Source organism: Diabrotica virgifera, chromosome 1, assembly GCF_917563875.1.
Source record: "Diabrotica virgifera virgifera chromosome 1, PGI_DIABVI_V3a".
In the NCBI taxonomy this organism is placed as follows: domain Eukaryota; kingdom Metazoa; phylum Arthropoda; class Insecta; order Coleoptera; family Chrysomelidae; genus Diabrotica; species Diabrotica virgifera.
In genome coordinates this window covers 131,446,640-131,470,048 of record NC_065443.1, presented here as the reverse complement: position 1 = coordinate 131,470,048, position 23,409 = coordinate 131,446,640, and the positions used below count along the sequence as shown (strand labels likewise).

The following is a 23,409-nucleotide window of genomic DNA, read 5'->3' as shown; positions in this document are numbered from 1 at the left end:
ATTCTTACTAGTAACTAAAATTTACTGTTTTCAAGACAGGATTTTTTTCAGACTTATCAAAATATTTCTTGAAAAAATACTATTGGAACTATTTCTAAAACACATAGCTTGAGTAACCATTTTATGTGTGTTTCGAGATTAATATAATTAATATGATATAAGTAATATGCCGCTTAATCAGTATTTAGAAAGTAAATCAATTTATTAATGACACTACATACCTTATTTTATCCTTTGGCAATCTAAAAAATGATATTCCTTGACCCGTCTTGGATGAACACCCTTTACAAATACACGTATATCCAACCATTTTTAAAAATATAACAAAACTATTTAAACACAATTGATAAATAGAAAAAATTCCCAATAATCAGCCCGTCAATTTAACACTACAATTAAGCGCATGTACTGTCGAGGTTATTCAGGAACTGACAATAAACTTAAGCCTACATACTAAGCGAGATACTAAGCGACTACTCTTTTGGTAACTCAAAGTAGGAGGAGTTTACCAAAACTCGGTACCAGAGTTATCGCCAGGGTTTCGCATCTGTGTTGGGTTAATCTGTGGTAAGTATTAAAACCAATATCAAATTTCTGGCTCTTTGACTCGTCTGTTATTCGCCTCGCTCGCTAGGCTCGCTTGGCTCATATCAGACTCGTTCCATAAAGAGTAACTTTACTGACTTGGTACATAAATAATTAATATGCTTCTGTTCATGAGCATTTTTCAGTGCGTCACAAATGATAGAAAAAAAGGCAAGTCCGTGATAATACACAATTATGACATTTATTCTAACATGACATTTTAGTTAAATCTGACAGTTGTCACATTTTATTTGCAATTTGGTATAAAAACAAATCAATTGTTTATTGCATGATTTGTATAGTCTTATAAATTGTACAGATTATATTCGTAAATATATATTATATAATTAGTAAATAATTTTTTTTTCGATTATAGCGCCATCTATTGACAACTAGAATAAATGTTATAAATGTCATTGACGTGCGTTTTTTCTGTCGCATACAATTTAATGCGTTAGAAAGAAATCGAAAAACTCTGACGCACTGAAAGATCCTCATGAGAAAAAGCATAACACCCGTACAGAAGATAACAGATATATTTCAGAAATATAATATATGTTTATTATCTCGTAAACAGAAGTCAGTAAACAACTATGTAGTCAAAAAATTCTCTAGCTCTGCGTTTTTGGTGTTCATCTAGAACTTAACACGTTCGGTGCCCATACGCACGAGTAGCGTCACGAAGGTTTTATCAAAGGTACCGATGACGCATACGTGGCGTTAGTATTACTGTGTTACTATATGAACAATTTAAATACGTGGTACCAGCCAAGTGGCGCTTGTTCAAGATGGGCACTGAACGTGTTAAATAGCTGGAACAAAATAGGTCATGAATCATAAACAAACCGCACTTCGTTTTGGTATACTGAAAAGTGAGGAGGAATATAAATATAAAATATCGCTCGACGAGGCATATTCGAGATATTATACTGTAATGTGTAATATATCGCATATACAGTGATGAGCGCGCTAATAACCGACAAAATAGCGCAAAAGATGGAAAACATATTACATTGCGACACAAAAAGAGATGAAACTAGTGGAGGTGGAAATGATCGTTATAAACGTATAAAATAACATTAAATTGCATAGTTTCCCACCTTTAAACGTCTGTGACAGGAGTATTTTATAAAATTCTACTGTCACAGTGACAGTTGTCATACTCCTCTGATACGTCTAAAGGTGGGAAACTATGTAATTTAATGTTACTTTAGACGATTAAAACGATCATTTCCATCTCCACTAGTTTCATCTCTTTTTGTTTTGCAATGTATTATGTTTTCCATCTTTTGAGCTATTTTGCCGGTTATTAGCGCGCTCATCACTGTATAAAAATATATATTATGGTTCCGTGTATGCAGGCTCACTCATTACTATAGTGAGAGATATAAGATGTAATATATGAAATATAATATACAGTATGTGCCTGTAAGTTGTATCCATATGGAAAACTTTTTTATTATTAATTTTACAAAAAAAAGTTATTCTTTATAAAAAGTTCTGCATGGTCCAAAACCCAAGAGATGATTTTGATATGTATGGTGAATATGTAGCAACCACCTTGCGGAACCTTAAAAGCAAATCGGTGCAAATCAACGCCAAATTTGACATCAATAATATTCTCTTCGTAGCAGAGTGTTCATACATACAACCTGAAACATTCACCACTTCGTTCGCTACACAGATGGAAACTGCTTCACAAGCTACTTCATCAGGCACTCAGCCATGCAATACATCTTAGCCTTTCCCCAATCTGTCTACTACACCTACATCCGCTACTTCTCAGATATCAAATTTTTTGAATGTTATACGAGGTATGTCAAAAAGTGTGAATTTCACTCAAGAGTAAAGTAGCTTTATTTTTCACAATATTGAAAATTGCTATTATGAAAAGTTGTTTGGAATTAAAAACTATATTCTAATATGCAATTACATCCTTCTAATTGAAAAAAAAAATTGTAAAATTATGGATAACTAACATTATTTTCAGGTATTTCAATTCTGATAACTCTTATTATTATTTTTACGAAAAAAAGTGATTCTTAAAAAGTTCTGGATGGTCTAAAACCTAAATACAACCATCTTATATCAAATTTTGTCAATTTTATACGAGGTATGTCAAAAAAGATAAATTGGGATCAAAAGTAAAGTACCTTTATAGTTCAGAAACATAGTTTTTAATTCTAAATAATTTTTCATAATAACAATTTTCGATATTGTGAAAAATAAACGTATTTTACTCTTGAGCGAAATTAATATTTTTTGACATACCTCGTATAAAATTGATAAAATTTGACATAAGATGGTTGTATTGTAGGTTTTAGACCATGCAGAACTTTTTATTAAGAATCACTTTTTTTCGTAAAATTAATAATAAAAGAGTTATCTGAATTGAAATAACTAAAAATAATGTTATTTATCCATAATTTTTCAAAAAAAAATTTTTCAATTAGAAGGATGTAATTGCATACTAGAATATAGTTTTTAATTCCAAACAACTTTTCATAATAGCAATTTTCAATATTGTGAAAAATAAAGCTACTTTACTCTTGAGTGAAATTCAAATTTTTGACATACCTCGTATAATATTCAAAAAATTTAATATTTGATGGTTAAATCTTAGGTTTTGGACCATGCAGAGCTTTTTATGAAGAATAACTTTTTTCGTGAAATTAATAATAAAAAAGTTTTCCATATGGATACAACTTACAGGGACATACTGTATATTATAGTATAGCTCCCCGTGTATGACAAGCTTTCGACTATCCATATATAGTTATATCGGACTAAAGAATATTGAATAATGCTTGAACAATAATAATTAAAATTGAATTTTCCTTTTTAATTTTGAATGTTTTATTTTTTCAGAAACTAGGGAATAGGGACCAGTCTACCAGAGCAAACCATCTACATTGTAGGTTCATAGACTTCCAAATCATATTGATTAAAATGAAACAACTTCCACATTTATAGTAATAGACATAATATTTATAATTGATTTCCGATATTTATACATGAGAAATATGTTTTTAGGTGTTATTTGTTGTTTTATATTTTTATTATGTGCAAATTTTAATTATTATATTTATATACTGGGTCTCTTTATTCTAAGTCATTTTTTTGTAATTTTTTCCGACACGATTGTTTTTATGATATATTTATTTTGAATTCAATTTATCTATTTACATATTTCTGTTGAATATTAATTTTTGTGATGAATTCTAAAGGTGTTCACACACTTCCACTCTGTAAAAGACATGAAATAATATTAAACTAGACTGATACGCCAGTAAAGGAAATATTTAGTCCTCTGAATTGTTATATATTTATGTACGTACTGCAATTATTCATATTTCGGGAAAGCGATAATGTAGGGGATGGGCTCTGTTTACAAATAAATTACTTTGATCGTTATGGTGGTTTTTATTTATCTTTAGAAGCAAAACGTAGAAAAATCATGGAAAATAATAGACCTGTCATTCTTATCTTCATCGGTGGTCTATCTTAGAGTTCACTTTAGCAGGACTCTCAACTGGAACACTGGTATCAAAAACACCTTATAGACAGAGAGGCAGCGATGAAAAATCTCTTTGAATTTACTAAAGCTAAATTTTTCACAGTTCATTACTGTGTTTGTGTGTAGAGAAACATACTGCGGTCGGTCAATCGAAACGTAGAACAGGGGTTACTGAGAGGGTATCAAAGTTGCTTTCCTACGAAGGTAATTAAATCCATTTACTAAGGCTGAAAATCAGTACACACATTCTAAATTGAATATAAATAAAAGTTATTATACTCTGTCAGCTGTATGACGGGACAGAGCCGGTCGGTCGGCCCCAATGAATGTACAGGGTTATTCACTATATTTTGACCCCCTTGTAAACTGCTTTATTTACAGAATTAGAAAAAAATGTAAAATACAAAAGTCATTCGATTTTTTAATTATGATTTTTTGACATATATATCGTACTAGTGACGTCATCCATCTGGGCGTGATGACGTAATCGACTATTTTTTTTTAAATGAGAATAGGGGTCGTGTGCTAGCTCATTTCATCATAAATTTATATGGAAAATTTGTTAACAATCTTAGTTTGCAGATCACGTCGTTCTCATTATGATGAGCTTTGAACAGGCGCAAATAATGCTCCAAAGCCCCATAAGGCCACAGAGTGGTTCTTAAAGTAATTTTTTCACACAATGTATGGACAATTGAGTTCACATGAAAAATATCAGTTAAGACAGGGACATTGAGTCAGTTGACTTTTACAAGAATTTGGGTCATCAGATCCCTATGTTTGTTTAAATTTGATTAAGTGGAGAAGCATGCGAGAAGTCATGTTCATCAGTGGACGTTGGAGGCTAGATTATGATGATGAAAATATAATATAGTATATACATCTATAGTATAGTATAAAAACTGCTTTTTGGAGTGACAGTGAAATGAATACAATCACATCGCATAAATTTCAACAATGGGTTGATTTCCCAAAATTTTCGTTAGAATTCAAGTCTTTGAGGAAAGGTAATTGGGCACATTAAAAAATCAGACAATTTTTAATGCTCAAAACATTGAAAACCATTTATTACATCCACATTTATATGTATACTAGTTACAAATACTTGAAAATTTTCTTAAAAATAGCTAATATATTACACTAATTAATCTCTATACACTATAATCACCTTAGATTCTAAAAATAAAATGCGTTGCTCCCAAAATTAAGCTTTCAATTATTAACAAAAAATTAAAAAAGTCACAATCAATCGTTCAATTTTTATAGAAGTATATACAAATCACAAAAATGCTTATCACTCTTGTATGTCGCCTTCTTGCGCTTGCGCTGTGGATTTTACCATACAAGATCTTGCGACTGACTCGAATAATCTGCAAAAAAAGAGAAATTTATTAAAATATCTATATTAATTACAAAAATAGTCTTTAGACAAGACGAAAACGGCGGCTTCGCTGGAAAAATATTCCCATGAGATTTTTTGCATAATCACATTCGTGAGATACCCCAGAATAAGATTCAAGAAGTCGCCCACGCGAAAAGTGGTCCCAATTTGTTTAAACAAATTGCAAAAATCAATATTTTCGGCCCAGACAATTTTTTTTATGGTTTTTGGACCATTCTGAACAAAAAAGATCTCTTGTAATTTTTCTCTGAAGTTGATCGTTTTCGAGTTATAAACAATTTAAAATTGGAAAAAAAAACAACGAAAAATGGCGATTTACAAGGCCAATATCACCAGTAAAAAATATCATTTTTGAGGTTACAAAGCGCCTAAATTAAAGTTCAAACCTTCTTGTATCCGTTCCCGATGAGTATTTTGGGCTTATTTTATTTTCACGAGGAAAAATTTCCTTGCTTCCATACAGTCATGATGTGAACTTGTCAGATAGAGCTCATTGGTACCTCGGGCGAAAAACATTGGATATCTTAATCATCCATGTTATAATTCACATCTTAGTCATATGTTCCGATGACGGATCAATTGTAAAGGGTTGTTACCCTGTTATTTTTACTTTGGTGGCTTGCATGTAGATTCTAAGATTGCACTGATGATGATCGGTCAACCGATTGAAAACTAGTTCTGTCTTTGATGTAGCCCTGTATAGGGATTTTAACAAATATACCTTTTATAAAGGATTTTATGTATTTTATTTTCAACTATTGTTTTTTAATTGTTAATGCAGCGCTTATGACAGGACGGGCGCTCGGGCTGTCGCGCGTCTGGACTATATTATATTATGTAGCTCGGGCGTTCTCAGAGCATTTTTAATAATAATAGTCTCCCGTTTTATACCGCACGCGGCTTTGGGAGTATAGCAGGGTAGTCTGCATTTTTATACTTGTTAAATATACATACGTTTTGGTAACCACGTTTTTTAGTTTTTATAAATCAATATGATTTTTTGATGTTTATTATAATTTTTGAAGGTATTACAAAATAATTTGAACAATTCAAAAATTAATAAAGCGTTCGAAAGTTTACAAATGTGTAGAAAAATTTATTTGAAATTCATATTTTCAATATGAATTTCTATTGAATATATAGTAATTTAGATATATTATATATAAATATAATAGGTCTGGATCCCGCGTACCAAAAAAAGTTGATTAATAGCAAGCTGAAAATTTGTTAATAGCTTAACGGTGTCTAGTCGGACAAACTTTGATGTATGGGAACCCTGGAACAGGGGAAGTTTTAATTGTGGAACAGGTTAAAAATTTTAACTATTTATAATGGGAAATAAGCCACAATATTATTAAAAAAATGATTTTTATTAACGTTTCGACGCCCAAATCGGGTGCCGTTGTCAAAATACAAAATACTACTAACATAAACAAAAATGTTGTTGCTTAGTAAAAAAATTCTTCTAATAATTTATTATACTGGAAAACAAAATCTATAGAACTTTATTCAAATTTAAAAATGATCTAACATACTATCAAAGAAAATTAATGACACCTCATTACAGTAAGTCACCACATTTTTATGGAGTGCCGAAAATTCATAAAGCGAACATACCACTTAGACCCATTTGTAGTAGCATCGGTTCTCCTTGTAGTGAACTATCAAAATTTTTATTAAACATTATAAAACCATTTGCTAATAATGATGACACATTTATAAAGAATACAAAACATTTTTTAAAAACATGAAGAGAAGTATCCATTCTCAAATGTGGTCTCGCGTCCTTTTATGACCTTTTATTAATATACATTTTTTGTGGTACCTCTTTGAGTTTTGTACTTCCTTACATTTTTTAAACAAATTATCAACTATTGAGTTTAATCCAAATATCCATTATGTACTAATAATACCTATTTTCAACTAAATAATGAATTTTATAAACAAAATTTTGGTCTAGCAATGGGCTCCTCCTTATCTCCATTATTGGCTAATATATTTATGGAGGATTTCGAAACTAATATTATTTCTAAACAAAATTTAAAACCCACTGTATTGTGGAGATATGTAGATGATGTGTTTTCAATATGGCCTCACATATCAGAATTGTTGGATACATTCCTGAATATTATAAACGATCAAGAAGAGACAATAAAATTTACAATGAAAAAGGAATATAATAACACCCTACCTTTCCTCGATGTTTTAGTCTCAAAGAAGGATACTGGATATGAGACTCAAGTGTACAGAAAACCAACACATACCAACAGATATCTCAATTACAAATCAAATCACAACATCAACGTTAAAAAGGGAATCATAAAATCCTTATATGATAGAGCTAAAATTACTTTTTCTAACGAAAATTCATTTTTAGAAGAAAAACAATTCTTAACATCTGTTTTATTAAAAAATGATTATCCTTTATCGTTTATAAATAAGAAATTGTCAAGATTGGATAGAATGGAACAGAACAACATAGAACGGGATCCTACAACATTAACAAGAAATAATACGAGGAAAATATCAATACCATACATAAAAGGACTAACCGAGAAACTTAAAACAACAGGAAATAAATTCAACATTTCAACAACATTCAAAACAACCAACACATTCAGATCTATTCTATCTAAAACTAAACCTAACAATGAACAAGAAAGGACAAAGAATTGTATTTATAAAATACCTTGTGAATGCGAACAGTTTTATATAGGTGAAACATCAAGACCATTAAACGTTAGAATAAGTGAACATCAATCTTATATTAAAAATAGAGAATTTGATAGATCTCAAATATGTCAACACGCATGGGATAATGAACATAGAGTTCAGTGGAGAGATTCAAGTATAGTCCTGAAAGAAACAGATAGTAAAAAAAAAATCAAAGAAGCGGCTCTAATTATGCTAAACGAAACCAATTGTGTCGCAAATTCCTCGGTGGAATGTAGTAGGATGTGGATACCCATACTGAAAGAGGAAGTCAATAGAAAGAAAATACCACAATTAGTAAGTCAATAGTCGAGTTAGTACATATTTTATATTTTAGTATTACTTATATATCCATGTATTATTGATATTATTTATAATTTAAACAAAATTATAGTAAAGTCAGAATTTGGTATTAATTTTGAGAGTAAATTAAATGTAAGACCAAATACTTACGATGCCGGGATAGTATCGCGAGGTTTTCCCTCGTGATTTACTATGAGATCTCCAACACGAGAATTTTAATGTCACCGTTGCATGTGGTTGTCTTTTTAAAGACAGATCACATGCTATGATTTTTTTTTGTGACGGATATTCTTGAGTTCGGGTTGATTTCATGTAATCGAATGAACTATCTTTCAGTAAAGTCGTCCCAGGAACGCAACTCATAAATATTGGCAATATCATTTTAAAGTCTTCTACTTTAAAATGTATCATATGTATCTGAATTGCCGATATAAATGAGTCAAATTAAATAAATTATTAGAAGAATTTTTTTACTAAGCAACAACATTTTTGTTTATGCTAGTAGTATTTTGTATTTTGACAACGGCACCCGATTTGGGCGTCGAAACGTTAATAAAAATCATTTTTTTAATAATATTGTGGCTTATTTCCCATTATAAATAGTTAAAATTGTAAAAATGCCACAAGAAAATAGCTTCAGAACAACATTAAGGTTAAAAATTTGGAACGTCAGATTACTAAAACATTCCATGTATTCTTCATGCAAAAATCAGACTGGTATTTATCACCAACTGGGCATTTTAATAAGTCCAACACGAAGAACATGTCAAATGACAGGAATTATATTGGTGATAAATAGCAGTCTAATTTTTTCATGAGAGTTTAATGAAAATTATGTTTTTGACGCGTATTTCATTTTTGGTCTGATGACTTGTAAATTCTGCATTTCAGTTCTTTTCCGAGATGTTTATTTCTCCATTTTGTTGTATTCAGGCAACCTGCGGCTGTTTGCTTTATTCCTTTAATGAAAACCCATTTTTAAACACAACAAATCCGCCAATGTCACCGAAAATTATGTCAAAATTCTTAATAAAGAAAATGATGTATCAAAGACATGCCGTATTGCTTATCCGTGTTTAACTTATTGTAGTTTCCATGAACAAACAGATTAATTTTGCAATACTAGTTTCTGTGAGTAAAAAGAGACCTAGTATAATAGGCCAGCGGCACACCCCTAATTTGAGGCTTACAAATCGAAAAAGGAAATATTTACAACGGCCAAAAATTCAGAGAGGTAAATTTGAAAAATCATCAAAATTGATTTTTCGCATTTTTGCATAAAATTTGATTTTTGAACATGTTCCACCAATTTATTCTAGATAAAAATAAACTTCATATTCGGATTTAGGGACCTCGAAAACATAAAGAACGACCAAAATTGGTCATTCACCTTAAAGTTGATTTTCGTGGTCGGTATAACGTAATTTTAGGGTTTGCTGCCGCTCGCCTATAAAAAGTAGTTCGTGAATAATTTTAAGAAAAGTTCGTGAATAATGGAAGAACTATATATTATGTATATAAAAATGATTCAAAAATAACTTACTTTTCAATCTCTGGAGCACAATGGACGAACTCATGCTGCCAAAACCTATACGTAGGATTTTTGATGAGTTCAATAAAGGTAATCAGTAGCCCCCAGGGATGCGGTCTATTTACAATTAGCCTTTCCAATAATACCCTTGTGATTTGCTCTTGAATGGCCTCTGTATTGGCTTCGGCGAATAAATAGAGCAAAGTGCAAGAGAAATAATGTGTATGGCTGTTGGGATACCTCAGTTGGTTCGCGATAGCGTTAAGGAATAAATAGCGACCTTCGGTGTCCAGATCGACAGCCAGATTTTGGTAGATGTCCATGTGGGCGCTGTGTGCTATTGTCGACATGTTCGGCGTGTGGCCCTTGTTCCGTATGTAAGTTATCGCTTGAGTGCCTACATACAGTACTAAGGCGTTCATTAACGGGATATTGTAACGCACACCAGGTTCGTTTGAAACCTAAAAAAAAAAAGATTATCATAAGAGGCTACATCAGCTTGTCATCAATATTAATTCGAGAGATAGTAGTCGCACCGTTTTTCGAAGTGCTGCGAACGTTTGGCAACAGTGTGTCGGCAGTACGTGACATTATCAAACACGAAGTACAATATTGTGATTATTTTTTAATGATTTTAACTTCCAATCGTGTAGTAAGATTTTTCATCACATGTTTAATTCTTTCCAATCAGATTATTATTATACCAGGAATATTCTACCTACATTATATTGGGAATAATTTTTAGGTATTTTGTTTCTATTTAATGGCGAGTTTTGACAACTGCCACATTTAAGAATATGAAACATAATAAACTTTTAGTTCTGCATCTAATGTCAAATTGTCACGAGGATAACACAAATCGGCAATATTAACCGCTTTAGTCTACTTCAGTAAGATTATTTCATGAATAAAACTGTATTTATAAATAATTTTAACTAATATTTTATTGATATCTTCGTCTGAATATTTGCTAAACTGTGCTGTTCACTTTGACAAGTTGAAAAATGTGTGTCACGTTAATTGGGATAAATGTCGCTAAAATTTTTTTATAGAAAGACTTTTTAGGGTGTTTTATTTATACATTTGAAAACTGTTTGTACCCAGTGCTTTAAAACCATTTCACATATCCTTGTCATACTTGACAGCAAGTGCAGGTACTGTACACCATACTAAATTATGTTAAACAAACATTTCTAGCAATTACCAGAGGCGTATGATGGGGAGAAAGTGAATGGTTGACCCTTCCCAAATTCTACGCCACTAGCGAAATTGCTATTTTAGTGCAATTTTTGGATTTTCAATACTTATGTAAATAATATACTCTTCATTCGTAACGATAAAGTCATTAGTTTTCGAGATATTTGAAGTTAAAAATGAAAACTTTTAGACATATCCTTATCATACTTGGCAGAAAGTGTAGGTACTGTCCACTGTACACTCTACTAAATTATGTTAAATAATAGTTTCTGGCTACTACCAGAGGCGTACGACAAGGGATAGGAATGGTTGACCCTTCCCAAATTCCACGCCACTGACGGAACTGCTATTTTAGCATAATTTTTAGATTCTCCAATACTTTCTATGTAAATAATATACTCTTCATTCGTAACGATAAAATCATTAGTTTTAGAGATATTTGAAGTTAAAAACGAAGGGGCATAATACATTAATCAAAATAACTGTGCCGTTTCATTTTTAACTTCAGATATCTCGAAAACTAATGACTTGATCCTTACGAATGAAGAGTATGGTGCAAATGTCTGGAATAAATTCGATATTTCGTAAACCGGCGATTTTAAGGAAAAATCCCGAAACATGTCGATTTTTATTTTTAAATTACGATATTTTGACATATATTTCATACGAGTGACGTCATCCATATGGACGTGATGACGTTCGATAATTTTTTAAATGAAACTAGAGGTTGTGTGATAGCTCATTTGAGAGGTATTAAATTATGTATTCAGTAATATAAATATTAACATAATTGTTTATACAGTGTCCAACAATTTTTTTTTAATTAAATTGACAAAAAAAGAAGAATGTATGTAATTTATTTAATTCAAAATACATTTTACTGTTGTCAGAAAACAGAAAAAATGTTTATTTGACAAATAAGCATTGTTTCGCTTAAATTCAATATTCAAACCAGCTCCCGCCAACCACCTGCCTCTCGGAAGTTTGAACATTTAATTTAAACGAAAAGCAATGCTTATTTGTCAAATAAACATTTTTTTCTGTTTTCCGTCAGCAGTAAAATGAATTTTGAATTAAATAAATTACATACATTCTTCTTTTTTTTTTGTCTGTGAATTTAATTAAAAAAAAATAATGTGTGTGTACTTTGTACGCACGTAAGAAGTTATACTTCTATTATAATATAATTTCAACGAAATAAATATACCTACTTAACAGTTACAATACAAAAAATTAACAATAATTACCAAAAATGAACCAAAACTTCAATGCCAAATATTAAAAAAAAAAAGAAAAAAATATGAATCGTCCGGGATTTGAACCCGCAATCTCGCGATTTTTTGATCTCTGGTCCAATGCTCTACCAACAAGGCCATCAAGCCGCATGCTACTTACCTTTCAGATATACATAATTATACATCACGGTGACAAGTGAAATATAAAAATAGATGTTTTATTATTTTACGCCCAATGAAGACAAATCCAAAGACACAAAATTATAATAAAAAACCTTTTAAACCACCTTTTTCAAATTGCGCAAGTTGTATTATTAATATTAATGTTAATAAATGAAATATTTTTGACGTTTCACAATTTGACAATTCACTTTTAACTGCAGTGCCTTAAAATTCACTAGCAGTAAGGCACTGCTAGTGCCTTAAAGTAGCATTTTTAACGCTCCTATGGAGTCCTAAAAATTGCATTTTTAACACGCTTGTAGAAAAATATATTTAAAAACACTAATATATTCTTTCCACACCTTTTCTGGACTGATACATACATAATTTAAAACATTTTGAAGTATAACTTCAAAAATATAATATGAAAACTATTTAAAAAGGCAGTATAACTATTAACTAACCTTTGTTGTTTTTCTTCCCACAAATTTTAAAACGCAACAACGATACATAATCAAACCGTCAACCGTCCAAACCACAGCTGCGCTACAGCTGCCATATTGGATAATTTTTGACATGTCATTTGAACATCCAATCAGAACAAAGTTATAATGCGCATGCGCCGGGATCGTAGGTTTTAACATATAAAAATTCACCCTCATATCGCGCGTAAAGAATTATAACTTCAAAAAAAATTTTTGGACACTGTACAAACAATTATGTTAATATTTATATTACTGAATTAAATAGCCTCTGAAACGAGCTATCACACGACCCCTAGTCTCATTTAAAAAAGTCATCGATTACGTAATTACGTCGATATGGATGACGTCACTCATATGAAGTATATGCCAAAATATCGTAATTTAAAAATAAATACCGACCTGTTTCGGGATTTTTCATTAAAGTCGCCGGTTTACGAAATATCGAATTTATTCCAGACATTTGCACCATACTGTATTATTTACATACAGAGTATTGGATAATGGAAAAATTGCATTAAAATAGCAATTCTGTCTGTGGCGTAGAATTTGGGAAGGGTCAACCAATAACTCCCCCGTCGTACGCCTCTAGTAGTAGCCAGAAACATTTGTTTAACATAATTTAGTAGGGTGTGCAGTACCTACATTTTTAAACACAAACGGTTTTAAAATACTGGGTACAAATATTTTTTCAATTTTGAAACCCCGTAACTCTGTAAGGAGCAACATTTTATTTAAGTGGTTTGGGTTAAATCTTAATATTTTAAGCCCAACAATCTACAGTTAAAATATTTTCTATTATTAATGAAACACCCTGTATAAAATAATACAATTATTACCTGTAAGTTACTTCTAAGTTCCGACAAAAACGTAACCGGTGCCCTTGCCTTCAGATACGAATCCACATCTTTTTTAAATTGAGCAGGTGTGATCATCTGTGCTAAATTTGTAAGTATTCTCGGCCCATACGATATTTCCGGTAGCATATCGACCTTTAAGTTAGGTGTAAATGGATCTGGCAACCTCATGTTTCTTGGAAACGCAGAGAGGATGAGGTTCCTCATTTGAATACAATTGGGCGGAATTACGTCACAAAATCCATAATGATAATCACATAGAAACTCTGGAAAGTCGTGTAATAACACGAGCAGTACTCGTAGTGTTCCTCTATATAACATCGTAACTGGTTTGGCCAGCTCTGCATTCCTCAAAAACGGCGCCAAATATTTGAAAAGGTCGATGAGGAGTTGGGCATACATCGGCCAACATCTACAACAATAATTATATTTATTAGATTGTCTGATAGCAATATATGTTTATTTATTAAAAACTCTATAGCTCGCCAATTTTGTATAAAATCTTTTCAAGGCCTATAAAACTTTCTCAACCTATTAAAAAAGTAATATCTCAATAACCTTTTAAACGCCAACGTTCCATTTTGGAAACACGATATAAAATATGTTGGATTAAGGAAGTACAGTCGAATCCGCTTATTGGAATAGCCTTCGTGCCAAGCAAAAATATTCTTATAACCGGGATATTCTAATAACCCTAGTAGAAACGTTTCGATACCTCAAATTTCTATTCCTTAAACCGGGATAAAGTGTATTGTCAAAATTAACGCACCACCTTAAAAATGGGACATTTTTAATGACTCATATTTCCTAAACCTGTTGTCCGATTTTAGTGATTTTTTAATATGTTATAGCTTTTTTCTTCAAGAATATTGATGTAATAATATTGTTGCTAAACAGATAAGTGTCATTGTATACCGGGTGTAACAATGATAGTGTGTTTTTCCTCAAAGTTTGGAACACCCTGTGGAATATTCTAGCGTATATAAAATATTGAAATTAAAACTCAACTGTAACCTTAGGCTATCGTAACATTTTGCTTTTTGATTCATTCGCTTATGTTGGATATTAAAAAAGTTAGATACTTTAACAACTAGCAACGTTCTTCATCAATACAGGGTGTTTCTAAATAAGTGCGACAAACTTTAAGGGGTAATTGTACATGCAAAAATAATGACCGTTTGCTTTATAAACGTATGTCCGCAAATGCTTCGTTCCAGAGATACAGGATGTTGATTTTTTTCTTACAAACTGACGATTTATTTATTGCTCTAAAACTGGTTGAGATGTGCAAATGAAATTTGGTAGGTTTTAAGAGGTAGTTATTGCGCATTCTTTTTGGCATACAATTAAGAATTTTATATTCACCATTGGCGTGCATACGGGTAATATGACCCGTATGCACGCTAATGGTGCATATAAAATTCTTAATTGTACGTCAAAAATGCACAATAACTACCTCTTAAAACCTACCAAATTTAATTTGCATATCTCTACCGGTTTTAGAGCAATAAATAAATCGTCAGTTTGTAAGAAAAAATTCAACATCACGTATCTCGGAAACGAAGCATTTGCGGACACATGTTTATAAAGTAAACGGTCATTATTTTTTCATGCAGAATTACCGCTTAAAGTTTGTCGCACTTATTTAGAAACACCCTGTATTGATGAAGAACGTTGCTAGTTGTTAAAGTACCTAACTTTTTTATTATCCAACATAAGCGAATGAATCAAAAAGCAAAATGTTTAGATGGCCTAAGGTTGCAGTTGAGTTTTAATTTCAATATTTTATATACGCTAGAATATTCCACAGGGTGTTCCAAATTTTGAGGAAAAAACACACTATCATTGTTACACCCGGTATACAGTGACACTTATCTGTTTAGCAACAATATTATTACATCGATATTCTTGAAGAATAAAGCTAGAAACATATTAAAGACCATATTAAAAAAATCACTAAAATCGAAAACAGGTTTAGGAAATATGAGACATTAAAAATGTCCCATTTTTAAGGTGACGCGATAATTTTGACGCTTAGTGTATATGATCATAAAACTTACTTTTGCTGAGGGCTACTGGCTAGCATCCTTCCCATAAAGACTCGGTGAGAAACCAGTTCTAACCAAGCGTAACAAAAACCTGCTGCTTTCGTAGGCCGTAAGATGTGTAATGTATGACAAAAAGCATTCAAAACGTGGAAATTAATGGCTTCCAGGACGGGTTCTGGAGCATTTAGTTCCAAGAACAACATAGTGAATATCCTCTGATAAGGCAACTGTTGAAATTCAATAGCACGAGTGTCATGGTCCTGCATAAGGCAACCTGCTAAAATACCAAGAACCTAGAAATAAAAAAAGGAAACATAAAAATTGAATTTGTTTAATTGAATATATTATGTATTTAAATATAAATGGGCTAATAAATTTAGTTCCATAATGTAACTAATAGCCCTACTACAGACACTGCATAAGCTTTTACTTCTTGTCTGTCAAAATGAGATGATACCCTTTGTAAAAATCTTTACTATTTTGTTATTAAATACTGTTTTTTAATAACAATGTTTTCCATCTAAAAAATTATGTAGAAACATTGACGAGCTGATTTTGTTTCATAGTCCTTTCGTATTATTCCGGAGGCCTCACTAATATTTTGTTTTTGGAATTATCCGAATATCTCTTTTCTTGTAAGAGCTGCGCAGTTTTTTGTAAATAAAAACACTAATTGACTCATAAATATAAATATCTTAAATAGACGTTGGATTGATAAAATTAGAATGGCCCGCGTGCAGCCCAGATCTCAATACTATCGAGCATTTATGGGATGAATTGAAAATAGCTATTCGCCATCATCCTAGGCCTCCAGAAAATTTGGTACAGTTGTGGCCCTGGTAGAAGAATTTCGGGCTATTCCCCAGGCAAGGATAACACATCTTATTTATTCGATGCCAAACAGATTGCGAGCAGTCGTTGCTGCAAGAGGTGGACATACCCGCTATTGAATTGTTTTGTTTTGTTGTTAATTTTGTTTTGTGTTGTTAATAGGGATGTTCACAAAAAATTTAATAATCATTTTAAACATGTAAAACGATTAAGAAACACCCTAGGAACAATTGTCTAAAATATTAAGAAAATTAAAAAAGCCTGTCTATGAAAAAACTTCATTAGAAATCTAGCATTATTTTAAATTTCAAGAAAACGCTTCTGACGCCACTAGTCGTATACCGCAGCGCGCGCCATGTCCAGAGTGTTATTCTTTAGGTAACTGTTTGACGTTAGTTCAGGTCATTTTATTTAGTATTTTGTTCCATAGATAAGAGGGTGAATTGTCAAAATAACTGTCAAAGTTTAAATACATAATTCAAAGTTTCTCTTCGAATTTTGAGATTTAACCACAGATTATTTAACGTAGATAAAATTTGTTCAGTCCATTCTTATATCGACATATCGAAGTAATTTAGTACAGCAAAAAACACCCTGTTCGGGACTGTGACAAGCCCAGTCCAGGAAAACTAATACACAGGTACGCAAATGATGATAAATATATTTTTCAAAATATGTTTCCATCCGGCATAAATACAGAGTTTAGTAATAATTCAATAACCAACCCACAAATGTATCAACAAGTCAACACACAAGGGCAACTAGCCATGAATGTACAAACCACGCCATATCTAATATCGATGTCGCAACCAGCACCAACTAAACCAATGCCACCTAACTTGTACCCTCCACTACCACAGACACAAATTCCATTAGTGCCGATCACATATCATAGTTCTGCTTCAAATTATCAATTACAACGATTGCCATCCACCAGTGAAGAAGAGGAAGAAAACAACGAACCAGCTAGCAGCAACGATTGGCAAGAAATTAGAAGCTCAAAAAGAAGAAAAATCAGAAAAACAACACACAATGCAAACAGTACAAATATTATTGTAACAGAAAATAGATTTGAAGCGCTAGAAAATGAAGTAATCCCTCCCAAGGAGAACAACACAGCAAACCCTCCACCAATTTTCATACACGGTGTACAAGACTATCAAAAAATGGTACAAAAAATTAAGGATGTAGCAGAAAGGGAAGAATATCATACAAAAAGTTTAACTAACAATGTCGTAAAATTAAGTTGTGACACGCCAGATACATATAGAAAAATGGTTAGATATTTTAATGAACATAACATTTATCACCATACATATCAGTTAAAACAGAATCGAGCCTATAGAGTTGTAATAAAATACCTTCACCACTCTACTAACACCGAGGATATAAAAAACGAACTCCTAAAACTGGGTCATAAAGTTCGAAATATAATAAATGCACAACACAGAATTACTAAAGAGCCACTTAATTTGTTCTTCGTGGATCTCGAACCGGCAGCAAATAACAAAGATATTTATAACTTAAGGGGGCTACAGAATAGAGTTATTGAAATTGAACCTCCCCGAACAACCAAAAATCGCATAATACAATGCATGAGATGCCAATCGTACGGTCACTCCAAGTCATATTGCAATAAACCATTTGTATGCGTCAAATGCGGAGGAGCCCACAATACCACAACTTGTAAGAAGACTAGAGAAACTCCAGCAAAATGTGCATTATGTGGTGGGGATCACCCCGCAAATTATAAAGGATGTGAACATTACCAAAAAATTTATGATATTAATAACAGGTATCATAACAGAGGAAACGTATTAAATGCAGCAATAAATCAAATACATACACAACCCAGAATATATACACAACCCATGATTCAGAATCAGTATGAAAGTTACGCTCAAGCTGCAGCAAATAATCAGAACAACAACGAAGATACAGCGAGTATACTTACCAAATTTCTAGAAGAGTTTAAAAATTTATTTAACCAGCTAATGCAACAAAACAGTATGGTGCTCAACATGATTTCCATGCTAGTAAATAAAGTAAACTAACAATGTCAAAGTTCATAAGAATTGCCCAATGGAATGCCAATGGTCTTCCTAATCATAAAGAAGATATAAAACTATTTCTGGAACAAAATTTCATTGACATACTACTAGTAAGTGAAACCCATTTTACAGACAGAACCTACTTCAAGATACCTAAGTATAAATATTACACAAATCACCCAGATGGTACAGCCCACGGAGGTTCAGCCATATTGATAAGAGAAACTATAAAACATTATGAAATGCTAAAATACGAAACAAATCACATTCAAGCAACATCGATAAAAATACAAACTCTTCCATATGATATAACTGTCACAGCAATTTATTGTCCGCCCAGGCATAGACTTACAAAAGAAGATCTTCTACCCTTTTTCGAAACTCTAGGGCCAAAATTTATAGCAGGTGGAGATTACAACTGTAAACATACGCTATGGGGTTCACGCCTAACAACCACCAAAGGCAGAGAGCTAGCAAAAGTTATCCAGGATAAAAGCTACTCATTCCTATCGACGGGATCACCGACATATTGGCCCACCGATCCAAATAAAACACCAGACCTATTGGATTTCTTTATTACAAACGGAATATCTCAATCATATACAGATGTAGTACCAAGTTTTGATTTATCATCAGATCATAGTCCCATAATTGCCACAATTAGCACAACGGTGATAATCAAAAAACCAACACCTCGACTGCATAACTTCAAAACAAACTGGGACACATACCGGCTAATCATAGAACAGGAAGTAAATCTACTAGTGAGATTAAACATCCCGTTAGTCAGCACAGTAATTCAAGAAAGAGCCAACAGACATCACGAGAAATTGGAAGACCACCCCAACCAATTAATATTACCATTACTGCAACCACTAAACAACAGAAGATTGCGAAGATTATGGCCCATAGATCTTCGCTGAAACTGAGGTGAAACCGCTGGGTGATGTACCTCATAACGCCATTTTAGTGTACAATAATACATTATTATATATGTTATTATACTTGTTATCAAATTAGCTTATAGAATATGTAATTCTGATTGCTAATAAATGCTTACAAAAAAAAAAAAAAAAAAAAAAAAAAAAAAAAAGATAAGAGGGTGGGGTGTTTTGTTCTCTTTTGTTTTATCAGGGCTAACGTGGAGTTTTATGGTGAATTTGTTTAGTTTAAAGTGGATAGATTGTTTTTAAGGACATATTTTGGGTAGTACGAATAAATAAATAAAACGAAAGGTTTTAAAATAGCTGATTCACTTAACCTACCTACTGTTCATGTAACAATGGTGAATATATCAACCACAGAGTAGTGGACTGTTTATTTTAATAAGGTACAGGGGTGAAAAAAAAAAGAGAAAATTTAGTGTAATTTAATTTCAAATATTTCATTCAAAGGAAACTTTTTGTTTATTCTAACGGACTTTCGGCTCTCAGTAATAATGTAATCTTTAATTCTGCGTTCAAATTGTTCAAAAATATTTATTAGTTTTCTCAGGATTCGAAAAAACTAACGCATTTAAATAGCATTTGCCCTACTAATTTAAATGATGTCTAGTTTATAGGGACTGTCGGTAATAAATATGTACTTTATGACTACGTTATGGACACCAAGTCTTTTAAACCTCCAGACAAATTGAATGATCATAAACTAGGTATTGTACCCTCGGAGATAGGTGGCAAAAATTTACACCCAAAATTCAGTTTGGCAACACTGTGTGAATGTTGATAGTAATGCAGCGAGGCTACGGTCTGTGACGTCAGCAGTCGTATCGTCTTTCATCGACGACTAGTTTTGCATACTTATTTACGAAGTGTATTTGAATGTGTGCAGTTCTTTACGTATTTAATTAGTAAAATTGAAACCAAATAAATGGTGTTTTATTCCTTGGTGCGTATTGGTAATTCATAATGTCGTGGACCTGACGTAATCATTTAGTGACGTCGATCTACGAACGAAACAATGATATCAGGCATTGCTAAAAGCATGCGGCTCTCGTCAGTGCCTTATCGTAGCGAGACAGAGACGAACTAGTTTTTGCGTTAGTGAAATAGCTTTAATATTTCTGTGAACAATCGTTTTTCATTTTTTATAGTGAGGCACTACCTATTTATGTTTAGTGCGTTTCAAGTCGTTTTTAACATTTTACAGTGAGATCCTAAAAATGTAAGTTAAATTATGTTTATTTTAACATTTTTTTTCAAATAACTAATATGTTTTGTACACTTTGACAAATTAATGAATTAAAAAAAAATTCGTTTTTAAAAGTGTGTAAAATCTGATAACTTTATTGTTTATTTAATATTTTTTTTTGCAAAAGACCGATATGTTTTTTAAACACTTATGATAAATTAATGAATTAAAAGAAAAGTTCTTTAAAGTGTGTAACGCATTTAGTTCCTAGATTGTATAAAGCCGAAGGGGCTCAGCTAGAAACTAAATGCTTTACACACTTTTAAAGTACTTTTCCTTTCAATTCATTTTTTTGTAAACGTTTTTCTTAAACATAACTAATATTTAACATTTTATCTATTATCTAAAACCGAGCGGTTTTACAGGGAAAGTAACAATGGAAAAGTGGTCCATAGACAAGGGAGGCAAATTATCTTTAATGTTTATTTATTTATGAAACGGGAAAAAGATTTGGGACATTGCACAACTCCTTTATCCCTAATAGAGCGAGTGGCTCAAGCAACTGGTACCTCAGAAAGTACAGTGAAGAGGATAATTAAGGAAGGTAAAAACAAACCAGCAACTTCACAATTTGTATCCCCCAGAACAAGTATTTGCAAGCCCAGCCCCAAATCATCAGTCAATCCATTTGAGGAACACGTCATAAGAATTACAATTTATATGTTTGCTACTATCCACAATAGAAGACCTACCATGAAAGCTGTTTACGAATCTGTTAGAAACGAAGGAATTGTAACTGGTAAACTATCTTCTTTCAGAAAAATTGTGAAGAAATTAGGATTTAGATGGAGAAAAGTGGAAGACAATAGGAAAATTTTAATCGAAAAAATTGACATAAGAGCCAAAAGAACAGAATTTCTAAGAAAACTCAGAAAGTACAAATCTGAAAGTAAGATATTTATTTATTTACATTATAACTAATTTTAAAGTAATTCACAATTTTTTGTAGATAGAAATATTGTATATAGTGATGAAACTTATATACATAGTTCCCACACAGTTCCAAAAGGTTGGGATGATGGACGAAACAAGTGCATAAAATCTCCGGTATCTAAAGGGCAACGACTGATCATCTTACATTGTGGTGGTAAAAATGGATTTGTCGAAAATGCTGCTCTCATTTTCAAATCCGGACAAAAAACTGGTGATTATCATGATGACATGAATCACCAGAATTATATGAAGTGGTTGAAAGACAAACTTCTTCCCAATTTACCTTGCAATTCAGTTTTAGTAATAGACAACGCTGCATATCATAATGTGACTCTTGAAAAATGTCCTACATCAGCTTCGAAAAAAGACATCATGAAACAATGGTTGACAGAAAGAAATATATTTTTCGATGAAAGCGAAACAAAACCGGAGCTCTACAATAAGATATTCATTGCTAAACCTAAAAACCCAGTGTATGCTGTAGACCAATTATTAGCACAGCACGGCCACTCGGTTTTACGTTTACCACCATATCATCCGGAACTTAACCCAATTGAAAAGATATGGGCCATTTTAAAAAATGAAGTTGCAGCAAAAAACACGACTTATAAATTAGGAGATGTTTTAGAACTAACAAAAATAAGGCTAAATGAAATCACGCCAGAAATATGGGCAAATACTTGCATGCATGTTCAGAAAGTAGAAAAAGAGTACTTCAGCCGAGAATTCATTCTGGATGAAGTGCATGAGATTATTATAAATTTAGATGACGATAGCGAATCGGAAACAGAACTGTCTGATAGTGACGATGACGACGGTCTATAAATACAAACTAGTCAAGGTGACAAACTCGGTGTTCCGTCCCTCCATATATTTTTTAGTTCTTTTAACATTTTATTAATTATTTCATTTCTTATTTAGTTTCAAATTTCTTATTGTGCGTAACCTAATGTTCCGTCTCCATGTAGATGCCGTATTAATATTCTTAAAACCCACGAGGAAAAAGTTCTCCTGTAATTAGCTGTATACCATATATTACAAAAACGATAAAATCCTTTATAAAAGGTATATTTGTTACAATGTTACATTTTAATAAATTAGGACCACTTTTTATATGGGCAACCTCTTGAACATTATTCTGCGGTATTTTATGAAAGTGATTATGCAAAAAATTTCATGGGAATACTTTTCCCAAGGAATTCGTCTCCTATAAACATTATTTTGCTGAATTTAAAACGAGAATCCTATTATTTTTCTATCATACATTGATTTGTTATTTATTTATTTGTACTCTAATTTTTTTTTCAGTTCTTAAAAGGTTTATTTATAAGCCAAATTAGTGCAATGTAAATATTTCACATTTTTAAATACAC

General features: G+C 32.0%; 2 protein-coding genes across 2 annotated transcripts in view; one reads left to right on the top strand and one right to left on the bottom strand.

Moving 5' to 3' along the window:
• The window catches only part of LOC114326440 (staphylococcal nuclease domain-containing protein 1), a 50,387-nt gene extending 46,388 nt beyond the window's left edge, over positions 1–3,999 (top strand). Inside the window, exon 9 of the mRNA XM_028274811.2 lies at positions 3,454–3,999. Coding sequence (XP_028130612.1) covers positions 3,454–3,455 — 2 coding nt within the window. The 3' untranslated portion in view covers positions 3,456–3,999. The remainder of the gene's footprint in view (positions 1–3,453) is intronic.
• Positions 4,000–5,138: 1,139 nt separating this feature from the next.
• Positions 5,139–23,409, bottom strand: part of LOC114326439 (CCR4-NOT transcription complex subunit 1) — a 70,985-nt gene continuing 52,714 nt past the window's right edge. Inside the window, exons 11-14 of the mRNA XM_028274810.2 lie at positions 16,044–16,324; positions 13,966–14,395; positions 10,063–10,511; positions 5,139–5,472 (exon numbers count right to left, since the gene is read on the bottom strand). Of these exons, the coding sequence (XP_028130611.2) occupies positions 5,397–5,472; positions 10,063–10,511; positions 13,966–14,395; positions 16,044–16,324 (1,236 nt within the window). The 3' untranslated portion in view covers positions 5,139–5,396. The remainder of the gene's footprint in view (positions 5,473–10,062; positions 10,512–13,965; positions 14,396–16,043; positions 16,325–23,409) is intronic.